Source organism: Podarcis muralis, chromosome 7 (assembly GCF_964188315.1).
Source record: "Podarcis muralis chromosome 7, rPodMur119.hap1.1, whole genome shotgun sequence".
Lineage (NCBI taxonomy): Eukaryota > Metazoa > Chordata > Lepidosauria > Squamata > Lacertidae > Podarcis > Podarcis muralis.
The window spans coordinates 63,807,186-63,833,502 of record NC_135661.1 but is presented as its reverse complement, the minus strand read 5'-3'; the positions used below and the strand labels follow the sequence as shown (position 1 = coordinate 63,833,502).

Sequence of the window (26,317 nt, the reverse complement as noted above, 5' to 3'; positions counted from 1 at the left end):
CCACATTTTTCCTCTTTCACACTCCCAGGATTTGTCTGAAGAATTTTGAATCCTTTCTGATACAAGTACTGAAATCTCATCATGACTCAGCTTTATCATTTCATTCCTCCCCTACATAGTTCCATTCATCTCCTGAAATTTTCCAGCTACAATTAGTTACTGGATTGTCCTTTAAAAAAAAAAAATGGTGGGGAGAAGTGTTTTAATAGGGTTCATTTCCAGTATATGCTCAAAACACTTCATAGACTCAGTCCTTGTTTCATGGTTTTCACGTTCTCATGGTTCCTGATGAAAATGCTTAATTTGTGAATATTCCCATAGAGACGTAGCTCAGTCTATCTCTTCTTGCTCCTAGGCAAGCTACAAAAGGGAAAACTGAATCATTAAATTACAAGCCACGTGGTATCAATGCCACTTTCGTTTCCTCCCTTCCTCTTCAGGAGACTGGGAAATAGAAACCTAAAGGTTTTGTGGGCTGGTCTCTGAGAATCACTTTAAAACGGGGGGGGGGGGGGTTGCAGCATGGAACGAGAGTCTAGGTGCTGTTTCCATTGGCGGAGGATGCTGTCAATCACTAGCCTCTCCTCAATATAGAGAACGTGGTGGAAGTAGCTGCAGATCTCCGAGGAGAGGCGTGGGTAAGTAACAGCTTCTAGCAGCGGTAACCAAAACAATCAAGGGAAATTGGTGACTCCATCAGTTCCTTCCCCAGCTCAGCAATTGAGCATAGAGATGTTTCTGTTTTGGAGAGCTGACTTCTCTTCATATACAAGACCAAGTATCACACCCACCCCAATGTCTATTTTCCAAAAATTTAGTAGATGTTAAGTTTGTTTGGTCGATATGTACAGATATGCAGTGTTTTCGCAGGATATCGTAAAAGGAATTAAAGAATAACACTGCCCCCGTTTTTGCTGTTAGACAACTTTAAGGATGCTTTCAGAATAAAAGATCTAGCTGTAAAAGTATTGTTAATAGGATGCTTGCAATGTAAATACTGTACTGAATGCCATTTTTTAACAAAAACATTTGCATTTCAGAAAGGAAAATCTGGTAAGAGGTAACTTGTTTATATTGCTAGCGATGTATTAGCTCTATGCAACACTTATAGGATGGATTGAAGCAAGCAGACTCTTTGGATAACCGCCAGCCGCTTGTTAAATTTTTGGAACCAATTAAAGCTATATGGAAACATTAGGTGATGCCTTGCAGGAGACTGCAGGGCCAGCATAGGGGTCCTGGGGCCTTCGCTTTCTGTTGCCAAGACGCCAGCTGAGGAGAAGCCGCTGCTGTGCAGAGTGAGCGGCAAGCTCATTGGGGGCAGCAGGAGCGGGGAGAAGCCAGAGAAAAAATCCTCATCCGCTGGCTGGGAGCTGCTGCCTGTGCAGAACGAGCCAGAGGCAAACAAAAGAGAGGTGGGTGGTGTGGGGAGCAGGGCTTTGGGCCTGGCTGGGCTTTGGGCCTGGCTAATCCCTGATTTAGACTTGAATCCCGTCATTCTGACGCAATCCAAACTGAAATGGAGGCTCCTCTCTTCCGTCTCGAAACTCCCCATTGTTTTGGCATGTTTTGCATCAGGGAATTTGTTTCCAGCAGCTTCTGAGCTCTGGGTGCAATACTGCGCCTCAGATTTCAGATTGAAACTGCCACTGCTGGAAGGAAAGGAGGACCTTTTTCTGCCTCCCCACTTCCAGCCACTCTCTGGAGATGGGCGAAGGGACCCTCATAAGAATATTAGCAGTGTGGGCAAAGGAAGCATGGCTTTGTGTTTTTTTGCAGTCTTCAGATGAGGACTAGACCATGTGAAAAATTAACATAAGATTTTAGCTGCGGTTTGTTCATTTTCAGCTTTGTATTCTTGTTATAAAAAAACACGCCTAGACATTCCGTTGCGGCTCCCATAACAAAGGTTTAAGATTCCATTTACGTAGCTCCTAGCTTTCATATCTCAGTTTCTAACACTGTTTGCAGTGTTATGTCTCCTGATGAAAAGGCAAGGAAAGTGACTTCTCATGCTTTCATATTTAGGTTATCTGTGTCTGGGTGAAAAAGAAAACCAGGGTTCAGCTTTTCCCAGCATGAGGATGCCTTGATGGGGAGAGCTGGCCTTCTGGCATTTCTGTCTGCCACACAGCTGTTACAATCCTAGACACCACAAATAAAAGCAATATTCTTATCCTCCTCCTGAGCTTGTGGGTATCCAGTGCTGCTGTCAAGCACTTTTATTTCCCCTTATTTCATACTCATGGTTATTTATTTGCATTTAAAAATCAAATCTTGGCTTTATGCTGTTTTCTCAGCATTTATTCTTTGGGGCAGTTGCAGTTTTGCAGCTGCTGGTATATTTGCCTCTGAAAATGGAGGTGCTGCACGCATAAACGCATCCCTTATATAGCACTTTAAAAAAAAACAACCCCTCTAAACTGTATACATAAAATTGTATGAAATAGTCATATAGCAATAATGACTTTATATAGCAATAAAGACAATATTGCTTTCAAACAGATGGCGATAAAAGCAACAGATTTAAAAAAAACAATGTACATAATAAAATTACATGTCTGAGAAGGCTTTAAAAGAGTACACCTGTCTTTCACAGGGCGTATGCCTATTTTCAGACTTTGGACTATCCCGTATTGTGTGTTGGGATTGCTACCATTCTTGGCATGCAGGAATTCTTCTTCTTAATATTTTCCTGCCAGACAGATGACAGAGTTGGGAACCCTCTTCCCAGCATTTTGTTTATCTACATGTCAGGCTACAAACTGACAAACTACAATTCCCAGGATTCCTGAGGGAACAACACCATTTTCTGGTTCGTCTCGGGCACCAAAATGTTTTGAGCTGGCCTTGGTGCTGAGAGTTCTTAATTAACTCTCTTAAAAAACTACAATACCCTGACTTAACTGGGAATAGGGATTGGTAGTTAAACCACCAGAGTCCACTTTGTCAGATGTATAGAATTACAGTGGTACCTTGGTCGAAGAACAGCTTAGTTTATGAACAACTTAGATTAAGAACGCTGCAAACCCGGAAGTAGGTGTTTTGGTTTGTGAACTTTGCCTTGGAATAAGAACATGTTCCGCTTCCTGTTGAGTGTGTTCCATTTGTAAATTGAGTCCCCTGCTGCTATGGGAAAGCACGCCTTGGTTTAAGAACGCTTTGGTTTAAGAACGGACTTCCAGAGCAGATTAAGTTCGTAAACCTAGGTACCACTGTATCCTAAATAGACAGTGTCCAGTTATCACAGTGGCCATCCAAATGCATTTGGAAAACCCTCAAGCACAAGATCACCCTCTTCCCTCCTGTGGTTTCAGACAACTGCTATTCAGAAGCATTGCTGCCATCATGGCTAGTAGACATTGATAGCCTTATCCTCCATGAATTTGTCCCGTCCTCTTTTAAATTCACCCAAATTGGTGGTCATCACTGCCTCCTGTGGGATCAAGTTCCATAGTTTAACACACAATTGTACACTGCATTAGCCTAACTGGGTTTCTGGCATCTCTCTTCAGGTCTCTTAAAGCCAACATGGTGGGCGTTCCAGGTAAGAGAGCCTATTTACTTCCTTGGGGATTGGGTAACTGGTCACCTTCCAGTCTTCTCGAACTCTTCTCAGTCAGGGACATGGGGTTCTCCTCACCTCTGGCCCCCCTCAGCCTAGGTTAAAATTAGAAGCACACTTCACTATTGGACTGCATCCAGACTATGGCACTAACATGTACATACACAGGCTACTGTTTTCTGAGTGTGTATTTGTGCACCTTCATCCGCATATAAGTGCTTTTGAGTTTATGCTTCCCAAATCTATCTTGATGTTTCCCACCCACACCAGTAGGCCGTACTTGGTTAAATGTGTGTGTTGTCTCACACCTCAACTAGAATTTCCCTGTTTCTGAAACTGGAGGTCTCTTGTGGGCATGAATATACATTTACCTGGGTCCAGCACCTTCTCGTAATACAAGTTGTCTTGACTTTGTTAAATTTAGGGCTAAATCATTATGCCTCTGAATCATTAGCATTGCTAAGCAAATCTTTTTTAAAAAGAGACCACACAGAGAAGATAAAAAGTCATCAGAAAACTGAAATAATGTTTCCAGGCAAGCTACCTCGAAATGCTAATGATGTATTTTAAAATTTTGTACAACTTTGAGAAATCAGCATTAAAATGGTGAGGAAATTTTCATGAGGATTTGTTTGTATTTGCTTTTAAATCAAGCTGATATGGAAATGTGAACTGAACCGAAGACTGGAAAACATGAACAGAAAGTAACTGAAACTGACAAATATGCCCATCACAGTTGTAGCAAACCTGATGCTTTTTTGCATTTTACAGTCATACCTCTGGTTGCAAACGTGATCCATGCGGGAGGCACGGTCGCAACCCACAGTGCTCATAGCCTGAAGCACTGTGTCTGCGCACATGCATGATGCAATCTGGAGCTTCTGCACATGCGTGTGACATTATTTTGTGCTTCTGCACATGCACGAGTGCCGAAACCCGGAAGTAACCTGTTCCGGTACTTCCAGGTTCTGCGCGGTCTGCAACCCGAAAACGCACAACCCGCAGCGTTCGTAACCCGAGGTATGACTGTATATGTACTTGAGATCCATTATATCTTATTAAAACAAGTCTCTCTTTCAGTAATTGCAGCTTTGGGAGGTGCAGCCGGCTTGGGTAAGTCTTCAGTAATATGGATTTCCAGTTGGGCAAATTTTGGTGATTATCTTGCTTGCAGCAGCATGAATGAAGCTTGCAAGTCATTGGAAATGGTGGAGTTCACAATGAAAGTCTGGCTTGATGAGATCTGTGAAATGGCTTTGACAGAACACCTGGCATATCAAAACAGAATAACTGAAGGGATAGCCAATACCACTAAATTTAACAAAATTTGGATGCCCTTTCTGCATTAAGCAAATATCTATATATTGTAGTAGTCCCACGCTGTGCACCCTATGGAGCCTTGTGTTTAGAGGGAGGTCAACACAAGGTAGAGGCTGTCGCCTGGGCGAGATTTCTTCTATCCTGGTTAAACATCTGCCTTACATCAGATAAAGATCCTCTCCTCAGTGATACTTTATTAGATCCCTTTCTTTCCCCAGGGCTACAACAGTTTAACAAGAAGGTACTGCAACTCAGGCTGTCAGTGGAACTTTTGCGATCGATGTCCCTACCATTTTCCAAGGTTGTATTAAAAACGAGGTTGTGGGATATTGAACGCCAAGAACTAACAGCAGCAGCAGAGGAAACATGTTTCCCTCTTTATTTCCAACTTTCTTGGGCACATGAAACTAACCACAATTACCTTGAATTTCTGCTTAACCCTCAAGAAAAAGGGCATTCTCAATGGCCAGGTTTAATTCAAATCCATCAAACCTCAGGCAGCGGAAGGTTCTCAGTTAGGGTGGAAGGAGAAAAAACTTGCCCATGTGAAGATCACCTGGTGGAAACCCTTACACACATGGTTCTTCATTGTAAACTATATGCTGATCTCCTTTAGCAATTTCTAGATCAACTCTGTATCCCCAAATGGAAACCAGAGTTGGAGTTCATACATTTTCTTTTACTGGGGAATGATCAAGAGCTCACCAAGTTAGTGGCTAAATATATCTATTTGGTTTTTTGTCATTGAAATACACTGCAGACGTCTGATCTCCCTGGAGACCTAGAGATGTGATGATAGTCTGCTCTGCCTCCTTTCTTTTAGCAAATGTTTTGTGCCACTGGGGACGTGTTAATTCTGTATTGATTTGTTTTGGATGTTTGTATGTGATGCCAATAAAAGGTTTGATGATGATGATGGATTATAGTCAGTTCCCCTACTTCTATCATGTAACATATACCTTATTCTGTGTTCTTGCAGCAGTGGCCACGATTGCTGTCCCAGTAGCACTGGGAGCAGCAGGCTTCACTGGAGCTGGAATTGCAGCTGGCTCTCTGGCTGCAAAAATGATGTCGGCAGCGGCCATCGCCAATGGTGGAGGAGTAGCAGCTGGGAGCGCTGTTGCCGCGCTTCAGTCAGTCGGTATGTCTGCTGCTCTCAGGACAAGAACCACATGATTGGCAGAGCCAGTCTGCGCACCTTGAGCTCTTCATCACAATAATTGTGTGCCTTAATCATTTTCTAGGTGCTGCTGGGCTGTCCACTGCTACCACAGCTGCAGTGACAGCTGGTGGAGCACTGCTGGCTGCCATATTCCCTTAAGAAGACACACATGCGCAGAGGCCATATCTACGTGGAAAAGCAGTACTTGGAAGATTATGCTTTGCCGTCAACGGCATAACTTCCCTTAAGCAAAATGTGATTTTAATCAATGCTGCGTTATTCCTACTGGCCGAGATATGCAACAACAAATAAAGCTTTCAGAATTATAAAACAACAAGAGTGTTAGCAAGAAAGCTGATTGGTGGCATCACACAATGCACATGTAAAATACTTGCTGTCCCATGAGGAAAAGATTCATGTTTTCCTTAGCAGGCTTTTGACTTCAGTGTTTTGTGCTGCACTGGGGGAAACTCCATTTCCCCTCTTTGCACAGTTATGAGCTTCTTAGTTGAGAATCCCATTCTGACTGGAGTCCAGACATGTACTGAGGCTCCCAGTAATAGAGCTCGGATTCACCTAGTGCAATTAACTGGCAGTAGATTCAGAACCAATAGAGGAAAACACTCCTTTGAAAAGTTGTGATAGTCAATAGCTTTGAGGGGACATTAAAAAGTAATAATCAAGGATCAGACCAATTGATGGATGGCAGATATGGGACAGTTGCATATTGTTGGACTAGATGATCCTCAGGGTCCTTTCCACCTCTATGCTTCTATGACCCCAAGGGCCATTGATTACTAGTAATCACAATAGTTATTTGGAACATTGGGCAGAATAGAGTGGGAACAAACATGGGACAGGCCTGCCTGTTAAGCATTCAAGGACGGTCTTTCAGCACTTACCACAAACTGTTTGGAGAACTTTTGATCTTGGGGTATGTGCTACTTAAAAGCAACAATGTTAAATGGAAACACCAGACAGAATTGGAACACCACTGGAAATGACAAACAGGGGACCTAGGGTTCTTCCAGATGGTCAGTATTTTATGTGAGTGATTCCAGCACAAACTGGAACCTGGGGTCAATGCATTTAAGCAACTCTCTTCCCCTAGTGCAACAAATCCACATTTATCTTTTAATAACTTGTAGCTTGAAGAGTGACGGGGGCATGCACTGAAAGATGTGGATGAATGACGAATGGGAAGACATGTAAACAACCTGCAAGCAAATCAAGAAGAATGCTGATAGAACTGCCCCATAAACAAATTAGAATTAATGCTCATTAAAGACTAGACAAAGGGCTTATCCACACTTACTTTTTTGCCCTGCTCTTTACAGGCACGTGTCATATATCATAGTTTGAAGGGACCCTAGGATCATCCTAGTCCAACCTCCTTCAATGCAGGGCTATGCAGCTGTCCCTTACAGGGATCAAACCTGCAACCTTGGAGTTCTTAGCACCACACACTAACCAACTGAATTCCGTGCATTACAGTTCTGAGTGCTCTCCTTCGCCCAGAGCTTTCCCTGTGAAAACCTGCTATTTAAAGCTGAAGCACAACAAGCAGCTTCATACCAATTGGGTTAGCCATTGCTAATTCATTACTAGCCAAGGTTCATTTTGCACAGGGGAGACCCTTGAAAGCCCTCTGGTGTGTACACAAACAGAATTGAATCTGACACTGATGAAGCTGTGCTGAACAGCTAGTGGTGGGGCGGGGAGGAAGAGCTGTGAAAGGAACACATACCAGAGGCTTACTAAGGGCAATGGGCTAGCAGACTAGCAATCAGCAACCCTGAGCTGCAGACAGCAAAGTACAGTCAGCCACTGATTACTGTATCTGCAGGGAACAAGGTCAGTCCCAGGAATGCGGAGCAAAGTTATCTCAGTGGGTCGAATGCACAGCTCTGCTGCAGCTTGGCTTAAATTCCTCCATAAAGCAGCAGCACCAGACTTGTAAACATGCAAACACATGCACAGGCATGGCATCCAGTGTAGAAAAATGCACCCCAGATAAAACTGAAAAAACAAAAGTACCGTAGGTTGTGCTGCCATCTGAAGTTCAGAACTGGACGTGCTTTTGCCACTCACTTTGGTAGACTGAAATAAGTGCAGAAACAAGTATTTAAAGAAATTGAAGCTATAACCAATCCTAAGCTTCCTTGTATGTATGGTGCATATACATGGAGATGGAGGAAGCTGCCTCCCGCTGACCTAAACATTGATCCATCTAGCTCAATATTCTCTACACTGACTGGCAGCAGCTCTCCAGGGTTTCAGGCAGGAGTTTCTCCTACCCAACTGGAGATGCTGAGGATTGAATCTGGGACCTTCTGAATGCAAAGCAAATACACTACAACTGGTCTACAGCCCTTCCAAATTCCCAGGGTGCTGGGAATCGTAGCTCTGTGAGGAATGAACTAGTTGCCATGCCTCTTTGCCAGGGGGTATGCGCTTTAAATGTGGTAAGTTGTGTATATTGTCAGAGAAACAAAAGGAATGCTAAGATTTCTCTAAAACACGGTTTGAAAACTGCTGCACTTTTTTGGGAAGTATACTGTTATCCTATTGGATTTGTTTTGTGTTATGTAACTTGCACCATAAAAAAAACTTTCAGTGAAAATGTATTTTTTAAGGCACTGCATTCCAAACATAATTAGCAGCAAGAGCAGGACGTTAAAGGTTTGAAAAACAAGCGCATTGTAGCTGGCAGCATCATATTTCAGAAGCATAATGGCATGTGGAGACTTGCGATAACGCCATCTGGTTGAAGGTTTTTTAAATATACACAAGCCAAACATTAGCTAGGCTTCTACTCCAAAGTGCTTTATTCACTTGACTCATTACCTGTATACCTTTGGCACAATACCTTTATGTGATGTACTAGCAACACTTTTATGTATCTGCTACGAAGTGATTGTAACCATAGAATCACTAATAATTACATTGGCCTCAGCACTGAGTACCTTGCTTGTAGTTTTCTCCACCATCTTTCTATTTTCACTGGCAAGCCTCAGAAACACACTGTCCTAAGTGTGAATCAAAAGTGGTTACAGGCAGGCAAAGTGCTTCTCGGGATATGCAGAGTATTGCTCCAACAGAAAATGCCTTCCCTTTACCAATGAGGGCATTTTCCCAATTTATTATTTTATTTTTTAGTAAATCAGTGAAACCACAGGCACAGTGTCTCTGAGCAGTGTGCATTTACCATACAGGGGATCCAAGTTAGTTTGTACCAATGTCATGAAACCAGAGGGCCATGGGCTTACCCAGGATTTTCTTGGGGGGAGGCAGGGGATTTGTATTTATTTTTATTTATTTAGGCAGGCATCTGCCCCCGCTAGGCCCATGCAGAGGGCTTATGATGATTATGTGAAGAGTGAACCTCTAAACGTCACCTTTTATAAAATGCAACCTAATAAAGGTTTACAAAAGATTACGAAAATATTTTTTTCGTAGAAATATATCCTTGGAAGGTTTTGTGTCCTGCAAGGTAGTGCCCAGATGAATGAAAGCCTGGCCAATAGCAACCTTCTCAGCCCGACCCCCGAAAAGACCAACACAACGCGCGCCTTAAACGCGGGGAAATGAGCCCCTCGCTTCCACAGTCTTGCGACTGCTTCTACAGATACGCATGCGTACTCCGCGAGCACCCGCTTGAAAAAGAAATGACGAGGCCTCAAAGAGAAGGAAATGGGTGGAGCTGGGAGGGGAACGCGAGGAACTTCGGCGCCTGCGCATACGGCCCCGCGAGGGCAGACGGCAGGTGAAAGTTCTCCGGCGCCTGCGCGCTCGCACTCCCTCCGCTCCTATTGTGAGCGAGCGCCAGTCTTGCCGCCCCGCGCGGGTCGAGTCTCGCGAGAGGTCAGCACAAGGCGGTTGGCCTGAGGCGCTTTCTGCTTGTGCCTCTTTCGTCAGGAGGGTCGCTTCGCCGACCTCCCTTCGCGTTCTGCCTCGCTCTCCCTTCGAGCCAGCCGCCTCCGGACGAGCCATGTCTCGCTACCTGCGGCCTCCCAACACCTCGCTCTTCGTGCGGAACGTGGCCGACGACACCAGGTGTGTGTAAGTGAGGCGGGGGGTGGAGAGGGCATGGCAGCCGCCTGGCTGGGCCTGCTGGCGGAGGCGCGGAGAAAGAGAGAGAGAGAGAGAGAGAGAGAGAGAGGAGCCCCTTTCCCCCCCCCGCCGCCATTAGCTCTCTTGAGTCTTCCCGTCTCGCATAGGCATTATGCAGAATGCGCCAGGCCTCAGTTTAAGCCGGGGGAAAGCTCGCGGCGGAGGTCTTCGCGAGCCGCCTTCCCGCCATTTGTCTTCTCTTCGCGCTTCTTGTGTGCTCTTCGTCGGGCCTCTGCACACCATGCCCCTAGTTTCACGTCCCAGTTCAGCGCGTTTGTTCCGTGGCGCTTAACCGCCAATGTCGTTCTGAGGTCTCAGCACGCGGGTTCCCTAGGAGTAAGCGCCGCTGAACTTCTTCTGTGTGTTGTTCTCAAGCTTTCCCTTTTGGAGCCAAACGTGACTTGGCAAAACACAATAAGAAAATAGGCATTTAGGCTCCGCTCTTCAGCCGGAACAGTCCCCCGAGTAGCTTACAAATTAATGTTAAAAACCCTATCGCAGCAGCGTTTATTTTCAAAGACTTCTTTTTCCCCCCTCTTCCCCCCCCCACCCGCCGCGCGCGCTTCTTGTCCTTTTTCTTCTCTTGTCCTCTTTTCGTCTCTTTCGTTTTCCCTCTTTATATTGTTTCATCCCCACCTGAATCTCGTCTACCTTTTTTTTCTATTCATGGCACCATCTAATTTCTGTTTGGAATTTATCCTCATTAGATGGTTTTGCCTATATTTTCAACCAGCTGCGATGGCTATACTCTGTCTCTGAGGAAGTATCCTTCTGAATACCCATTTCTGGAAAATAAGGAAGGGAGAGTACTTTGTGGTTAAATCCAGCTTGAGGGTTTTCTACAGGCATCTGGTTGGTCCCTGAGAACTAATTGCCGGACTAGGCAGGCAATTGGCCTGATCTAGTGGGATGTTATGTTTTAATTACTTCTCTAATCCAAATCTACAATTTTTTAGGTTTTCAGTTTCCGTTTCCTTCAGTATCTAAAGTACATTGTTTCAATAGGCCTTAACACAACTCTAAAGTATTTTACAGTTAGCAGTTCATAGCTCCTGGCGATGGTGGATGTGCTCCTTTGCTTTTTTATCCGCTATTATTCTGTAATAATTCCTAAAAGTCTTGACGGACACTTTAGCATACATTTTTTTTAAAAAAAGCTTGAAAATATTTTCATCTAATTGATACACTTTAATAATGATTTGATATACTTGTATTTGGGAATGGACTGTTACCACAAAATGCTAAGAAAAAAGTCTTCAGTCCCACATTAAAGTAGTTCTACTATGTTCAGTGGGTTATATTCCCTGTTGAGTTAGCATGGAATTTGTAGCCTTAGGGTTGTATCCAACATGAATCCCACTCAAAGTTAAGCCATTGATATTATTGGACAGTGGACATAAGCTAAAATAGGTCTATCAATTTCAGTGGCTCTAAGCCTAACTTAGTTGGATAGATCCCTTAGGGTTGTATCCAACATTACTGTTCCACTTGCACACAAAAACTCCTCTCCAAAGCAGATTTTGGGGACACGTGCAAATAGTGGCTTGGCAATTGTCTCTTAAGTATGTGTTCATGTAGCCTGTTTCTTCTCAGCTTGCTTTGATTATATTAGTAAAGACATTCAAATGGTCAGTGTTCTGTTTCAGGTCTGAAGATTTACGTCGTGAATTTGGTCGTTACGGTCCGATAGTAGATGTGTATGTACCTCTGGATTTCTACACTCGCCGTCCAAGAGGATTCGCTTATGTTCAATATCCTTTCTTCAGATGGCTGATTAGTGAGGGGTGTTGAAGTTTGAAATTCACGTTTGTGTATGAGGTAACAACCCTAAATGAAAAAGCTGTTTTCTTCTGTGTTGTACATAATGTCATTGTAGTGTGCTCCATTTCCCTCACAGGTGACTATCTTGCAAAATTTCTATAAGTTAAAATTTAAATTGCATCAAGTAAAATGTGCTTTGTTATTGCAAGCTTCATATACAGATTTGTGCTTTTAACATTGAAATGGCCTTTGCTGCTGCCTCCAAGTGTATCGTTGCAGTTTTATATCACTGGCATTGATAAACTTGTTCTTGTGCTTAGCAAAATGTGGCTGATATTTTATTGTTTAACTTCATGGAAACTGGAATAATTTGATCAAAAGCAGATTTGTATAAAAATGAGGTGAAAAGTTTTGCTCTGATTATTGTCCCCTAATTTACTGTCCTCTGTTGTTGCCTCAGAGTGTAAAGCTGTACAGTAATGGCGACCCCAAAGAGAAAGCATGAAAGAACCTTTAGAGTAGAGTTCAAGAATTAAGGCAAGTAGACAAGCCAAAGACCTCTTAAGGATCAGGCTTGAAGAGAAGGGAAAGTTTGGGAAAAGAAAAGATAAAGAAAAAGCTGGAAGAAGGACAAGCCATAATGGGAGACAAAGCTTCGCTTTATCTGCAAATGGGGGAAAAGGTTGTTTTTCAAAGTATAAAGATAAAGCCATCTGTCACTTTTGACCAAGCATCTCATGACAAGTCCTTCTGACAAGCACTTAAAGAGTTAAAGGTCAAGATGAAGTTGACTGGTGGCCAAGATAAAAGGAGCCAAACCTGATGTATCCTACAGAATAAGAGCTGTCCTCTGGCTGCTTGTGTAAGTGATTAACCAATCAATTTTTCTGGTTTAGTCTAGCTGTGGGCCCTGTAATAATTTGCTTTACTTTGGAAGTATCTTCTGAAATTATGGTTCTCAGTGAAATGCAATCACTCATTATTTGAGATGAGTATACCTGTAATAGGGTGAAATTTGGCTTCTGAGGATTTGGTATATGAACATATAGGGACAACCTGTTTAGGCTACTTAGAGGTATGCAGGATATGGGTTATTACATTATATAATAAAATTTGGTATTATTTCATGCTTTAAAACCTTAGTACAGTGGTACCTCAGGTTACAGACGCTTCAGGTTATGCGATTTTGGGTTGCGCACCGCGCTGAACCCGGAAGTACCGGGAACTGGTTACTTTCGGCGCAGAAGCGCCAAATGTCAACGTGCGCAGACGCGGCGCTGCGGGTTGCAAATGTGCCTCCCGCACGGATCACGTTTGCAACCCGAGGTTCCACTGTATGAGAATCTAGGAAACATCTAGTACTAGTTTCATCTGCAAAAAGCAACATTTTGATGTCTTCTAATGAGTCTCTGCTGAGGGAAGCAAAACAGATTTTCAGAGAAGCTATATTAGAAATACCCATATAGACAACTATAGAACGATTATTTTAAACTGAAATTTGTCTTTTGTCTCAAATAGATATTGTTAATGTCAGCTAATTTTTGTTATGCCATAGAACATGCCAAAAAATGAGGACAAGTTGGTAAACAAGGGTGTGTGATGACATTATGGGAAAGCCAAAGCTTGCTAACTGTGTAGCTGTAAATACATCAAATTCCCAAGTACCTTAACATCTAGCACATTTGAAGATGTCCGTGATGCTGAAGATGCCCTTCATAATTTGGACCGGAAGTGGATTTGTGGCCGCCAAATAGAAATCCAGTTTGCTCAAGGAGATCGTAAAAGTATGTATGCTGTCTTAACAATTGTGTAGTGTAAAACATAAAGCCTAATACTCAGGGCTATGTATTAAATGTGTTGTCAGACTTGTCAGAAGAAGACAAAAACTGGTGCGGGTTTAGCACTGTGAAATAAATAAATTAGAATATTTAAAGCATTTCTGTCCCAATCTTCAGCCAACAAGGCTCCCAGAATGGCTTGTGAATGGTACAGTAAATTAAAACAAGACCACTTTGAGGGTGTTTTCTACAAGCGGTATATAAATTTCATGAAATACATAAATAAGACCCACAAGCTTACACTAAATAAATAAAAATGACACAAAGGGAAAGGGACATGGAGGGAAGCAGAAGAGGCACTGTTTAAGCACCTATTTCTAAACAGTTGTTAATGACTAGATGGCACAGTTCAGGGTTCTGTTTAGGGAAGTTTTTAATGTTTGATGTTTTATTGTGTTTTAAATACTCTGTTGGGAGCCAGCCAGCATGGCTAGAGCAACTCAGTCAGATGGGCGGCATACAAATAATAAAATTATTATTATTAAATATTATGGAAACCCTGATTGAGCTAGGCATTCAGCAAAGTGGATGGAATAAACCCTGCTTCCTATCCATCCCACTGAGACAGTCTGATGGAATGTCTGTTCCCAGGGAGAGGAGGCCAGATGGAGTTGGGTCTTTCACAACAGCTGATGGAGTGAGTGCTACTTGCCATTTTTAAGGTTCTAACGTGTATGATTGGAGGCAAGGAGAAAATCCTGGAAGCAAAGCTAGTGGGTTGGATCCAATATCAGTAATACTCAAAAGTAGACCTATCAATATCAGTAATACTCAAAAGTAGACCTATTGAAGTTAATAGAACTAACTTAGTATCTGCCCAAGTCTGATAGTCCAACTCTTCCTCATTTGTCAAGAAGAGTACAGACCATAAACTAGAATGCTGGATGCCGAATAAAGGATGCAAAGCTGATTTGCATATGTTTCTGATAATTTCTGCACGGTGCATGTGTATTTCAGCTAGAAAATGTATTCATATAATCATGTATTTGAGTGTACATACAATAACTTACTGTAATTGAGTACTATAGAAAGGTTTTGCTGTTGATTATGGATGGGAAACATTTGGCCCTCCATATATCTTAAAATAAACTGAAATGACAGGACAGTATGTTTTTTAAATTGTTCCATTTCAGAGATGAAGATCCATTGGTGGTGGGAAGTCATTTCAGGGGTCTGTTACTTAATGATTAACATGTATTGCATTTACAAACATCAACTGAGAATTTTTATTGTAACATTAAAAAATTGCTGTTCTGTTCTTCTGTAGCACCAAACCAAATGAAAGCCAAGGAAGGAAGAAATGTATACAGCTCTTCCCGTTACGATGACTATGACAGATACAGACGTTCTAGAAGCCGCAGTTACGAAAGGAGGAGGTCAAGAAGCCGCTCTTTTGACTACAGCTATCGCAGATCTTATAGTCCTAGAAAGTAAGTGTTGTACTTGGATTGACCTATGCTGCCATGTAATGGAGAAGAGAGATCATATTGACTGTTTGACACTTCTAGATATCAAGTCACCTTTGTAATAACATGCATGGAAGTTGTTGTACCTTGCATGGACCATCCAAAAAGTCTGTGCATCACTGAAGAAAAATGAAAAACAAATGCAACTCTCAAGAAACTTAACATAGTTGGGTGTGTGTGAATAATTTTAAAGGTATATGCCACTGTTTACTTTTTCTGATGTACCTTTTTAGCAGTAGACCTGCTGGAAGACGTCGACGTAGCAGAAGTCGTTCAGATAATGATAGGTAAACATTCTTTTATATAACAAATTCAAAATCAGACTAGTCTGTGCCTGCAAGAGTAAGCTATTTTGATGTGAGATACCCAACTCCTAGCAACTTGTCCATATTCAAATGTATTATCTTCCTCTTTCTGATAGGTTCAGACACCGTAACAGATCTTTTTCAAGGTCAAAGTCCAATTCAAGATCACGATCTAAATCACCCAAAAAAGAAATGAAGGCTAAATCACGTTCTAGATCTGCATCTCGCACTAAATCTAGAGGCACCTCTAAAACGGATTCTAAAACACAATATAAATCCAGCTCAAGATATGAAAAAGAATCAAGGAAAAAAGAACCAGCTAGATCCAAATCTCAGTCGAGATCGCATTCTAGATCTAGATCAAAATCCAGATCCAGGTCATGGGCTAGTCCCAAGTCCAGTGGCCACTAACAATGTACCTTGTTTTTTAGGCATGTATTATCCAGTTACACAGTTGAGTTATGATGTTGCAACATTGCATAAAATAACTTTCGTCAGTTATCCTGTTAGCAGACAATTAATACTATTAAAACACAATATTGAGAATCTTATACAAAAGAGTCCACTTTGTTAAATGTCATGGGCAGCTACTGAGGTTCTTGTGGTGTTTCTATGTATATTTTTGTAAAAGACTTGCATTTTTATGCTTCAAATATCAATGGCACATTGATTATGACAGTAGTTTACAGCTTGTCCTAATGAACTCACCCACAAACAATAACTGTTTGATGTATATTTAAATTGTCCAATAATCCCTGCAGCACAGTTGGAAAACTGTGCAGTTGTGATGCACTAGTAACTGCTGTGAAATCAGAAATTAGTACTTTGACATTTGAGAGGGAGGGGATTTGCATTTTTCTTCCCCACTTGTGCCAAGGTGGCTCGTTCCTAGGGCATTGTGAAAAATAGTATTAAGATTCTCATTGATAACATCTGAAGGGATGGTTCTTGTAACATAGTAAAAAGGAGATAAAACAGCCATGAGACTGTTGTGGATTTTGTCAAGGTTCCAGGTACTTTTTGCCGGCTACTATATTGACACCTAAAATATTTAGTTACATAATTAGGTGAATGTGTATACATTTATATCCAGTGTATTGTTATCTAGTGAACAGTTGACCTCTAAATTGCATAGGGTTACTTGCTGTAAAACTGCAAAGAAAACATCTCAGATTAATGTGTACGATATGTAAGAATGAATATTTTTTGCCAATGACTTCATAGGTAGCTGTGTATCCATAAGAACCAATTTCTAGTCTCCTATCTTTAATAATTATAATTGACAGTTTTGAGTTTACATGTCAGAACCTACATCACAGTAGGTTAAACTAGTCTGTTTACCCAGAAGGTGATTATAAATTGTGCTCCACTTGCAATGTAGCATATCCAGTTCCAGTATAGTTTATCATAATGTGAGCTTCTTCATCCCTATGAAGAAGAGCTGCATCCTACTTTTGGTTTGTTGTAATACAGTATCAGAACTGAACATGAAAAGTTGCCATGGCATAATCTCAAAGTATTCTCTGCAGAGAGCTCTCTTGTATTACAAACCATAGCTTTTTAATTCAAATGTGAAAGCCAGTATCAAACACTTAAAGACCCTCCACTTATGCTTGGTAGGATAATTGAATGTTGATGAATTGTTTTGTTTCAATTTTAGTTCTAACCGGCCACTCTAAATAAAGCTGGCTTTTAAAATTCTGGCTGTGGAATGTGTTTAAGAGGTGATTCTAGAACCTTTGTATATTTGATAGTATTTCTAACTTTCATTTACTGTTAAAAGTTAACGTTCTGCTATGCAATCATTTATATCTGCGTTCCTTTAATTTTGTAGACTTTCCCCTGATGTATAGTTTAAAACAAAGTGTAAAATGGTAGCGTTACTGTGCAGCTCTGGTCAGATGAAAGTTGTGGAAATAAACTTTGTATTTCCTTTCTTATAGAGGCTTCTAAAAGGGTATTTTTATATGTTCTTTTTAAAATATTGTGTACTACTTTAAAACATCAATGTTTTGCTCAAGGAAGACCCAGCTTATTATCTGCTGTAAATTTAGCAAACATGCTGTAATAAAAGAGATCCAGTGATTCTGCATTGTAATCTTAACCTGTTCCAAACACTGTTTAAAATGTATCGGTTTGTGGCTGAGGGATAAAATTTTATATCAGTATTGAGTAAAAATGGGTACTAAGTTGTATTGCTCAAGACATTACCAATGATGTATTTCCAACTATGATTGGAAGGTTGGTCAACAAAATAAGGTAATTCTTTGTTGGGATAGTTTGGTGTAGGTATTTGTATAGGATTGCATTTGACCAGTTTAAAAAACAAAATATTGGTCAAATCAAGTAGCTAAAAAAAGCCTTCAGATTGTAGTGCTCACTGTAGAACTCCTGGTTCCTAGAAAGTTCCTGTTCCCCCTAGCACTGTGCTGGGTTATATGAAGTCATTCATCGTCTTGTTGCAATAACTGACCCCATGATAGTCACCATTGTGGCACATAAAGCTGCCGGATTCCTTTTCTAAGAAAAGAAAGTTTTCTTGACCCAAACTTTGTTCTCTGACTACACTTTCTGCAAAGTATCCTTGATGCAATGACAGGCAGTCCTTTGAGACAATCATGCCAAATGCATCCTGCACAAACCTCCATATTCATAGACTTAAGGGCTCATTCTGCATTTATATTCAGTGTACATATGTATTACACTAGAGATGCTATCTTTACATCCATGCCGTACCTTAGTTCAGATGTGCACTGGGACTACTATATGACAGAAGCTTCCTGGAAAATTAAAGAATGGTTGGCTACTACAACAGGGTTGTGTGCTTTTCCAGTGCTGCATTTGTGGGTACAGGGAGCAGGGAATCCCTCAACCATGTAACTGCTACAAGATACCATGATGCAAGTAAGAGAGGTTGGGTATAGGGATGATTTTGGAGGGTCAGGTATCCTAAAACAGATACAGTCCTATGAATTCCTATCATTTTCCACTGGCTACATACCACACAAGAAGTGAGTTACAGTTCTTCCATTATTCCTTTTCAAATGAAGTTAATACATTATAATTCTAAAAGCCAGTATTGCTCATTGCTCACCCTTCCAAATTCCCCATGTGTCTACACTGTAAGCTAAATAACCACTAGTCTTCTGGCAGACAAGTGTTTCAACTTCTTATTTGGCCATAACAATCACTTTAGGTTTGGTTGATTTGTAAGTTTGTTGAGGTCCCTGGGATGCACATTTGATTTAGTGAGCAGCTATGAGTCCTTGTTGCATTTTGTCATCCAAACGATGCAGACCTGACAAATCAGAGATGGGAAAGAGCACTCTCAAGTTGTGCAGTTGCTTTTAATTTTGTTTGCCCTGACCTAGCCGCTGTGATCCACGCGACAGTCACCTCCAGACTGGATTATTGTAACTCGCTCTACGTGGGGCTGCCCTTGAGACTGACCCAGAAACTCCAGCGGGTGCAGAATGCCGCAGCGAGACTCCTTACGGGGTCTTCGCTGCGAGATCACATTCATCCGGTACCATACTAGCTGCACTGGCTCCCGGTGGAGTACAGGATCAGGTTTAAGGTGCTGGTTTTAACCTTTAAAGCCCTATATGGCTTAGGACCCTCGTACCTACAGGACCGCCTCTCCTGGTATGTCCCACAGAGGAACTTGCGGTCTTCAAATAAAAACATCCTGAAGGTCCCAGGCCACAGAGGTTAGGCTGGCCTCAACTAGAGCCAGGGCTTTTTCGGCTGCGACTCCAATCTGGTGGAACGCTGTGTCACAAGAGACTAGGGCCCTGCGGGATTTGACATCTTTCCGCAGGGCCTGCAAGACAACTGTTCCACCAGGCCTTTGGTCAGGGCGCAGCCTGACTCCCTCCTTTGGCAATCTTTACAGAACTTAAGCTTATGGTTGCCATCAACTTGATTTTAATTTTTATAATGAAATGTTTTTAGAATGTTGCACTATTTTATTGTTAGCCGCCCTGAGCCCGGCTTTGGCTGGGGAGGGCGGGATACAAATAAAATTTATTATTATTAAGCACACCAAATCCTGTCTAAATACCGTATTTTTTGCACCATAACACTCACTCTTTTCCTCCTAGAAAGTAAGGGGAAATGTCTGTGCGTGTTATGGAGCGAATGCCTACAGATGGCGGGGAGATCTGCTGCAGTTGTGAGCAGAGGATCCATGGTTCCCCTTCCTTCCCTCCGTGGCTTGCTTTGAAACAGCAAAGCGGGAGAAGAGCCGCTGAATGGGGCGGAGAGAGGGACAGAGAGCCTGCTTGCTTTAAAGGAACAAAGCGGGAGAGGAGAGGAGCCTTCTCCTCTTATACCCCTCTTCTGCATTATTAACAGCATCCTTCTCCACCCACCCCACACGTGTTCCTTGTCCCTTGAGTGCTTTTCCCTCCCCACTTAAAACGTGGTTACAAAGCACGGATCCACATGGATCCTCAGGATTTTTGCACTGGGTCACCCCAAATTCACCATCAGATCACATAGCATGTCCATGGCTACAGCTTGCACCAAAAAAATCAAGCACCCACTGTTGCCTGGGGCCACAGTGGTGCAAAAACGTGGTTACAAAGCATGGATCCTCAGGATTTTTGCATTGGGCTACCCCAAACTCACCGTCAGATCACATGTCTGTGGCCACAGCATGAACCACAAAAATCATACATCTGCTGTTTCGTTTAGAATATTTTTTTTCTTGTTTTCCTCTAAAAACTATGTGTGTGTTATGGTCGGATGCGTGTTATAGAGCGAAAAATACGGTAGTTTCTTTGCTCCAGTTGCAGAGGAATAATGGGAGAAAGGCAACAGAAAACTCAGGCTACGCTCCCATAGCATGAGTTGTCTGTTGTCTTTCTCCCATTCATTCTTTCCAAGGCATCCTTTACCAACATATGCATAAGGTCTAGTCTTTTACTCTTTAATAAACTCAGATTGAGAAGAGTAAGGCATATTCAATTTACAAACCCAAATCCCTAATTCTAAGATAAAGCAAATTAAGTAATTGTGTGACCAAGTGATTTAATCTTGCAGCTTACAGTACATTTAAAGTGTGTAGAACACCCACACCCCGGAAAAGGGAAAGTTTGTGTAAAAGTAATAAGCCAACACATTATTAGGGGAGAGAAAACATTACAATTTTTTATTTAAATTTTGTTTCTAATTAAAATTCAAGCAGTACTTCAAACATGAAATTTAGATCAGAATTACATTTGGGCTATAACAATGATTTCAACATATTGATGACAATTTGGGGAAACAATACTTATGTTTTTTCAAGATGCCCAATACATTTCATTTGGGAATATGGAAAGTTTCTTCACGGTTGCAAACATTTTGAATGTACAAATAGATAAAACATGCACTTTTGTATTGTCAAGTGCTGCAGAGACTTTCTGAAGTAATTAAACATGTTTATTAGTAACTACTGGTAGAAATCCACCTTTGGTATCACTACCAGATATTCATCATGGAAGGAATTTAAGATTTCAGTTTGCTACCAAGTCATGCACCACATACAATTTAAGAAATTATATCCAATTCTGTAGATTCTTGGATGCTGGCAGAAATTGAAAATTGGTTTTCAAGCGTGTCATGAGATAGTTGAACTACAGGCCTGAGAGAGCTAAGTTCTACACAGCAGATCCACTGCAGTTAATTGACCTGATTTAGTCGTGCCCATTAATTCCAATGGATCTACTGAAGTGTGACTAACATGGTATACAACCCTTAATTGCATCATTCAACGCTGCTAGGAAAGGTAATGAGTTCAAATGCATACTCTTAAACCAAATAAAATATCCAACCTGACCTGAGTCACAACTAAGATTAGACTGTCACAAATAAAAGATGGGGTTTTGGCAGATCTTTATTTTACACTTACTACCATTGTGGGTATTTAAATTTCTGATAATGGTTTGTCTCTGCTATTTACTCAGTACATTCAAAATGAAAGCATTTACTGGCTACAATGCAGCCTTCCCTCAACAGCCCAATCCTAAACACACTTGAGTAGTTCAGATGTAATCAAGCTTGCTTTCAAGTTAAGTGTGCCTAGAATTGCTGCCCAAGGACACAATTCAGCTCCATTGCACCCTCTTTTTTAAAAAAAAAAAATGCTTGTTTTACCTTTAAAAAGCAGTTTCTTTGTACCAAGGTTATTTTAAAATTCAACTTAACCAAAGCCAAAAAATGGGGGCATATACCCTCACTGATACTTGAGTGCAATGGCACAGACATGTGCTTTTAAGGTTTTTTTTAACTTTTTTATTTTTAAAAAATCATGCCATGTGTTTAGCATGGTCTTCTTACATTCAGCAGTTTTGTACTAAAAATATTTCATCTTGGCAGGAAAGCCCAGCATAAATTTACATATGCTACAAAGTTTTACATTTATTTACATGGCTCTTTTTTCCCTAGATAAAGGATGTTTTACACTTGCTAAAGTTCATTTAAACAAGTTCATATCATCCAATTTCAGACTGGCCTCAACAGTTCTGTTTCAGCAAAAGATACAAAACATACAGAATGTGTTTCAAACACACAGCTCAGTGAAATTCTGTGAACAAAAAAACACTTTGAAAGCTTTTGGCAGTCAACCGGCAATGCAAAAATGTTCTTGACCTGGCACACATAGACTGTTTGTGCTCAATGCAATACATTTCTATGGTTGTATAAAAAGCTAGAAATCAAGTGCATGCCCATGTTTTCATTATTATTAAGTTCTATACAGAATGAGATTTCCAAATTTAAGCGTTTACATTTTGGTCACAGGGTTCTGGATGGATGCCTACCCGCCCAAACCACCAGTTCAAATGATACAGGTCTCGTAAACTAATAAAATCCATCACAATCTAAATGGCTTTCTTAAAACAATTTTAGGTGTTTGTGTTTTTTTAATTAGAAACTCTAGGCAAAAAGTTACTAACATTTCACAGTATGTGGGGGAAATCAATGATATTTTGCAATTACTTTGCATTGCAGTGGTTGTAAATTTGGTCAGCTGGTGTTAAATTTTAATTCCCCCAAATACGTGCTCCATCAAGCAGTTCCAAAAGGGAAGGCAACTGAAATATTTATTAAGAGGGTCCGGTAGTTTTTGTAATTCCAGGACCATACTAGGAGTTGGTTCAGACTACATACTGATTACAATGGTGCATCAGTAGCACAGAAGTTGATAAAAGTGCACAGAACCCCAAAATAGGTGTGTTAACCAGTGCACAAAACCCCAAAATGGGTGTTTCCAAGTGGGGATTCCCCGCATGACATAAAAAACTGACCCAACTTCTATTACACAGCTCATTAATTCCATAAGATGTGCCTTGGTTTGCATTTGGGAACCCAATGCGGACCAACCTTATGGAATTTGAAATGATAACATGTATCTTTTATCCCAATGTATTCAAGCCTGGACTTTAAGCAAGGTCTTAAGTTGAAAAGTCATGATTTCTTTATCAGCAGGGTCAAGTGAAACAGTTACCCAGTGGCTTGGTGGTTTAGGAAGAACACTGGGCGATGGTGGCTCACTGAATTTTGCTCCAGCATAATTTTCATTGGTTTGAGGCATGAAGAGGGAGTGGGATAAAGCTGGACTCCAAGTCTGGTTAGTTGGGAAGTGCATTGTATTCTTCCCCCCATTCTGCATGGCCTGCCATGCTACAGATGATGGGCTGCATCCATGTCCCCTCTCTTTTTTGTGGATTTTCTTTATCTGCGAATTCTGATCTTTGCTTTTTTTCCTGTTGTTCAGTTGTTGGTGGTTCTTCGAAGTATTTCTGGGCTGGGTAGATGGAATGTTGAACCTTTCTCCACCCCCCATCTTCAACTTAAGTGTCACCTAGGGCAAGGCAGAGAAGAAAGCAAATGCAATTGTCAATAGAAAGCCAGATAAAGTTTATTGAAGATACAAAGCACACTCTAAATGATATATTCTTCCTTTGCTTAAAGAGATTAAATTATTTATCAGATTTGTGTTTTCAAACTAAAAAGACAAAAATTTAAATGACTTTACTGGCCTTTCATGCCACTACTATTTTTTTTAAAATAAAACTACAGCATTAACCATAGGTTTAAGAGCCTCAAGCTACACCATGTAACAAGTCATAATGACTTAAAAGTTTAATTTGCAAACTTTTTTAAAGGTTGCATTATACGCCAAGGAATCCCTAGTCCCTCACAAAGACATAATTTGAAGGCTTCAAGAAGCTTGATAAATAGGTTTCAAGTGGTTCAAAGACCAGGTCTTAATTGTAGGTTAGGAGTACTTGTGATATTCCAATGCTGTTTTGTCCCCTACCTTTCAGTTCTCTTTTCAGATTCCACAGTCTCCACCTCCTGTTCTATTTCCTGCTGCCAGACCTGAAGGAATAGATACTGACTCCTGCTGGACCCCTTCCTTTGGCTAGGAATGGTAGTTCTCATGGGCCGATTTGCTGTTTTCAGCCACGAAGCCGAGCCCAACATCGGATTCTCGGCACACGGGCTTCTAGGGTAGAAGTCCCAGCTCTGAAAAGATAAAGGTTTTTTTTAAAAAAAAAAACAACAGATATAGCTCCTAGTCAGAAATACAGTTTGGAGAACAAATACGAGTTTTGATTCTCTTAAAAATAATATCAACAATGTCTCTGTTCTAAACCATCAGTTGCATCTGATTTTAAAAAACATCTAGTTAGTAATTATTTTTCTTTCAGTATGGGTATCAAATTTCAGAGGAGCAGCCATATTAGCAAAAGCACAGACTAAAATAGACTGTGACATAAGAATTTGTGGGCTAGATCTCACTTTTATTTCTGTAGATTTTCAGCCTGGATCTGGAAGAGCCTAGTTCTATGCATGCTTACTCAGATGTTCCAGTGTACTCAAGGAAGCTTACTAATAAGTATGCACAGGACTGCAGCCTTTGTCCATCCACAGTCATATCTCGGGTTACAGACGCTTCAGGTTGCGCATTTGTGGGTTGTGCACCGCGCCAAGCCCGGAAGTACCAGGATGGGTTACTTCCGGGTTTCGGCACATGCGCAGAAGCACTAAAACACGCTTTGTGCATAAGTGCCAAATCGCACTTGCGCAGACACAGCGCTGCGGGTTGTGAACGTGCCTCCCACATGGATCACATTTGCAACCCGCAGCGTCCACTGTATTTATTTATTTTTGACTCCAAAAGGTACTAACTCCCCACTCATTACAATAGTAAATTAACCCAGACTTCTCAAATGTGCTGTATCCCAATGATTTTGAATACAATTCCCATCAAAACATCTAGAGGACACGAGGCTACGGAAGGCTACATTAACCAGAAACATGTCAATTAAAAAAAACTTTAGCAGCAAACCTTATAAGTGCAAATGTTCAATGGTTTGTAGTTAAGATATTTAGCAACAAGTGCTGAAACTAATTAATTTAAACAGTTTCTATTTAAACAAGCTCAGTATCCGACAATTTAATCATTACAGTCGTTAACTGGAGTCAGTCAAATTTAAAACAAATAATCCTTTTCCTGAGATTATGACTACCAGAATCCTCCTTTTTCAGGAAGAGTAAGATTCCAGAATTTATTTATTTCTTTAAAAAGCAAGCACAGCTAGATCTTTGAACAGAAAAGTGTCTTCAAGAAGCCAGTACTCCCATTCAAGACAGTAAGAAAAGGGGTTAGATTCATAAACTGTCTTATACCCAGTCCATTTAGTCCAGGACTGTCTACCAGGGGTGCCAACTTGAATAAAATATTGTGGGGGGCCCAAATAAGCCCCACCCCCTGCATAATCGATCACATGATGCAGTGCACGCACACAATTTGAATGGGAATGCCCATCAAGTTTGTGGGGGCCCAGGCCCCCCCCAAATATTTTATTGTGGAGGCCAAAGCCCCCCCCCCCCGGAGTTGGCTCCTATGCTGTCTACTCTGACTGGCAGTGGCTCTCCAGAAGAGGTGTTTCACCAACTACTGCTCTGCTCCCTAATTATTATTTTTCTAAGATGCCAGGGATAAACCTGGTATCCTTTGCATGCAAAACGTTTCTTCCCTCCTTCCAATAGAAAATACATGGCAGCCCTTCTCTTCCTTCAAGCAAATCCTCTATCCACTGTTGCCAAGTATACTCTCACATAGATATGCAGTTGGTGGAATCTTAAACCCCTTTATTTCAATTATTTATGGAGCACTACAACACCATCACAATGTTTCATATATATTTGCTTTCTGATTGGTTTTCAGATTTAAGCTGCGTTTTATCTAGTTTCTTTCGTATGCTGCTTGGAGAGATCTTTAAATCCAGGATACATACTGTACTTGTTCCACTTTCTTTGCTCACTCACATGACCAAAGGAATAAAAACAAAACCCTCAGCCGGATCACAAGTAGTAACACAGATTTTCCTAGCTGCGCAAACTGCAAACTCTTCACCAAATTTTATTTCATATTGTTTTTGATAGCGACCTCCCTCCCCCCACCCTGCTTCCTTATCTAACCTCCTTTACCACTACAGGGGGAAAAATCGGTCCTGGGTTCAAAACAAGGCAGGACACTTTACCCACCTCCTATATACTTATCACTTCTGGAATTCGTTTCCCAAGTAAAGCCTTACCACCGCGACACACAAACACAAAGGGGAATTCGTAAAGCCTCCCTGCTGAAAAAGAAACCACCAATCCTCCGGGGAAACAGAAGCCTAAAGTCTTTCCCTTCCCGCCGCCAACACCAAGGGGGGGGGGGGGAGGCTTCGATTTCCTCCTTTCCCACAAGAAAACAAAGCCCTCCAACGTTTAGGAGGGCCCTG

General features: G+C 41.3%; 2 protein-coding genes and 1 long non-coding RNA gene across 7 annotated transcripts; 2 read left to right on the top strand and 1 right to left on the bottom strand.

Annotated features, from left to right (window-relative positions):
- Window positions 1–513: 513 nt before the first annotated feature.
- LOC114601580 (uncharacterized) lies at window positions 514–6,384 on the top strand. 2 transcript variants are annotated; one of them, XR_013393707.1, is made up of 5 exons: window positions 514–638; window positions 3,516–3,547; window positions 4,646–4,678; window positions 5,865–6,026; window positions 6,130–6,384. It is a non-coding gene; the product is annotated as an uncharacterized LOC114601580 (long non-coding RNA). The 2 variants fall into 2 exon arrangements; XR_013393708.1 differs by lacking the exon at window positions 514–638 and adding an exon at window positions 1,199–1,415.
- A 3,473-nt stretch (window positions 6,385–9,857) lies between these two features.
- SRSF10 (serine and arginine rich splicing factor 10) lies at window positions 9,858–17,615 on the top strand. Of its 4 annotated transcripts, none has more exons than XM_077931962.1 (6): window positions 9,858–10,103; window positions 11,807–11,913; window positions 13,604–13,705; window positions 15,027–15,189; window positions 15,459–15,512; window positions 15,647–17,615. In XM_077931962.1, the coding sequence occupies exons 1-6, from the start codon at window positions 10,039–10,041 to the stop codon at window positions 15,939–15,941; spliced, it is 786 nt and encodes a 261-aa protein (XP_077788088.1). In that variant the 5' UTR covers window positions 9,858–10,038; the 3' UTR covers window positions 15,942–17,615. The 4 variants fall into 4 exon arrangements, with proteins under 4 accessions (XP_077788088.1, XP_077788087.1, XP_077788089.1 ...); XM_077931961.1 differs by having other exon boundaries at window positions 9,858–10,109; XM_077931963.1 differs by lacking the exon at window positions 15,459–15,512 and having other exon boundaries at window positions 9,858–10,109.
- Window positions 17,616–21,652: 4,037 nt separating this feature from the next.
- Window positions 21,653–23,977, bottom strand: PNRC2 (proline rich nuclear receptor coactivator 2). The gene is made up of 2 exons (XM_028738871.2): window positions 23,839–23,977; window positions 21,653–23,379 (listed from the first exon to the last, which is right to left on the bottom strand). Exon 2 carries the CDS (start codon window positions 23,359–23,361, stop codon window positions 22,945–22,947), a length of 417 nt encoding a protein of 138 aa, XP_028594704.1. The 5' UTR covers window positions 23,362–23,379; window positions 23,839–23,977; the 3' UTR covers window positions 21,653–22,944.
- Window positions 23,978–26,317: the final 2,340 nt, after the last annotated feature.

What these genes read in the sequence shown, in the direction of transcription:
- SRSF10 (XM_077931961.1), top strand. Translation starts at nt 10,039, where the DNA reads ATGTCTCGCTACCTGCGGCCTCCCAACACCTCGCTCTTCGTGCGGAAC. An exon ending in TGCTCAAGGAGATCGTAAAA is followed by an intron (nt 13,706 to 15,026) that starts GTATGTATGCTG and finishes GTTCTTCTGTAG; the next exon opens with CACCAAACCAAATGAAAGCC. An exon ending in AGATCTTATAGTCCTAGAAA is followed by an intron (nt 15,190 to 15,458) that starts GTAAGTGTTGTA and finishes GTACCTTTTTAG; the next exon opens with CAGTAGACCTGCTGGAAGAC.
- PNRC2 (XM_028738871.2), bottom strand. Translation starts at nt 23,361, where the DNA reads ATGGGGGGTGGAGAAAGGTTCAACATTCCATCTACCCAGCCCAGAAAT.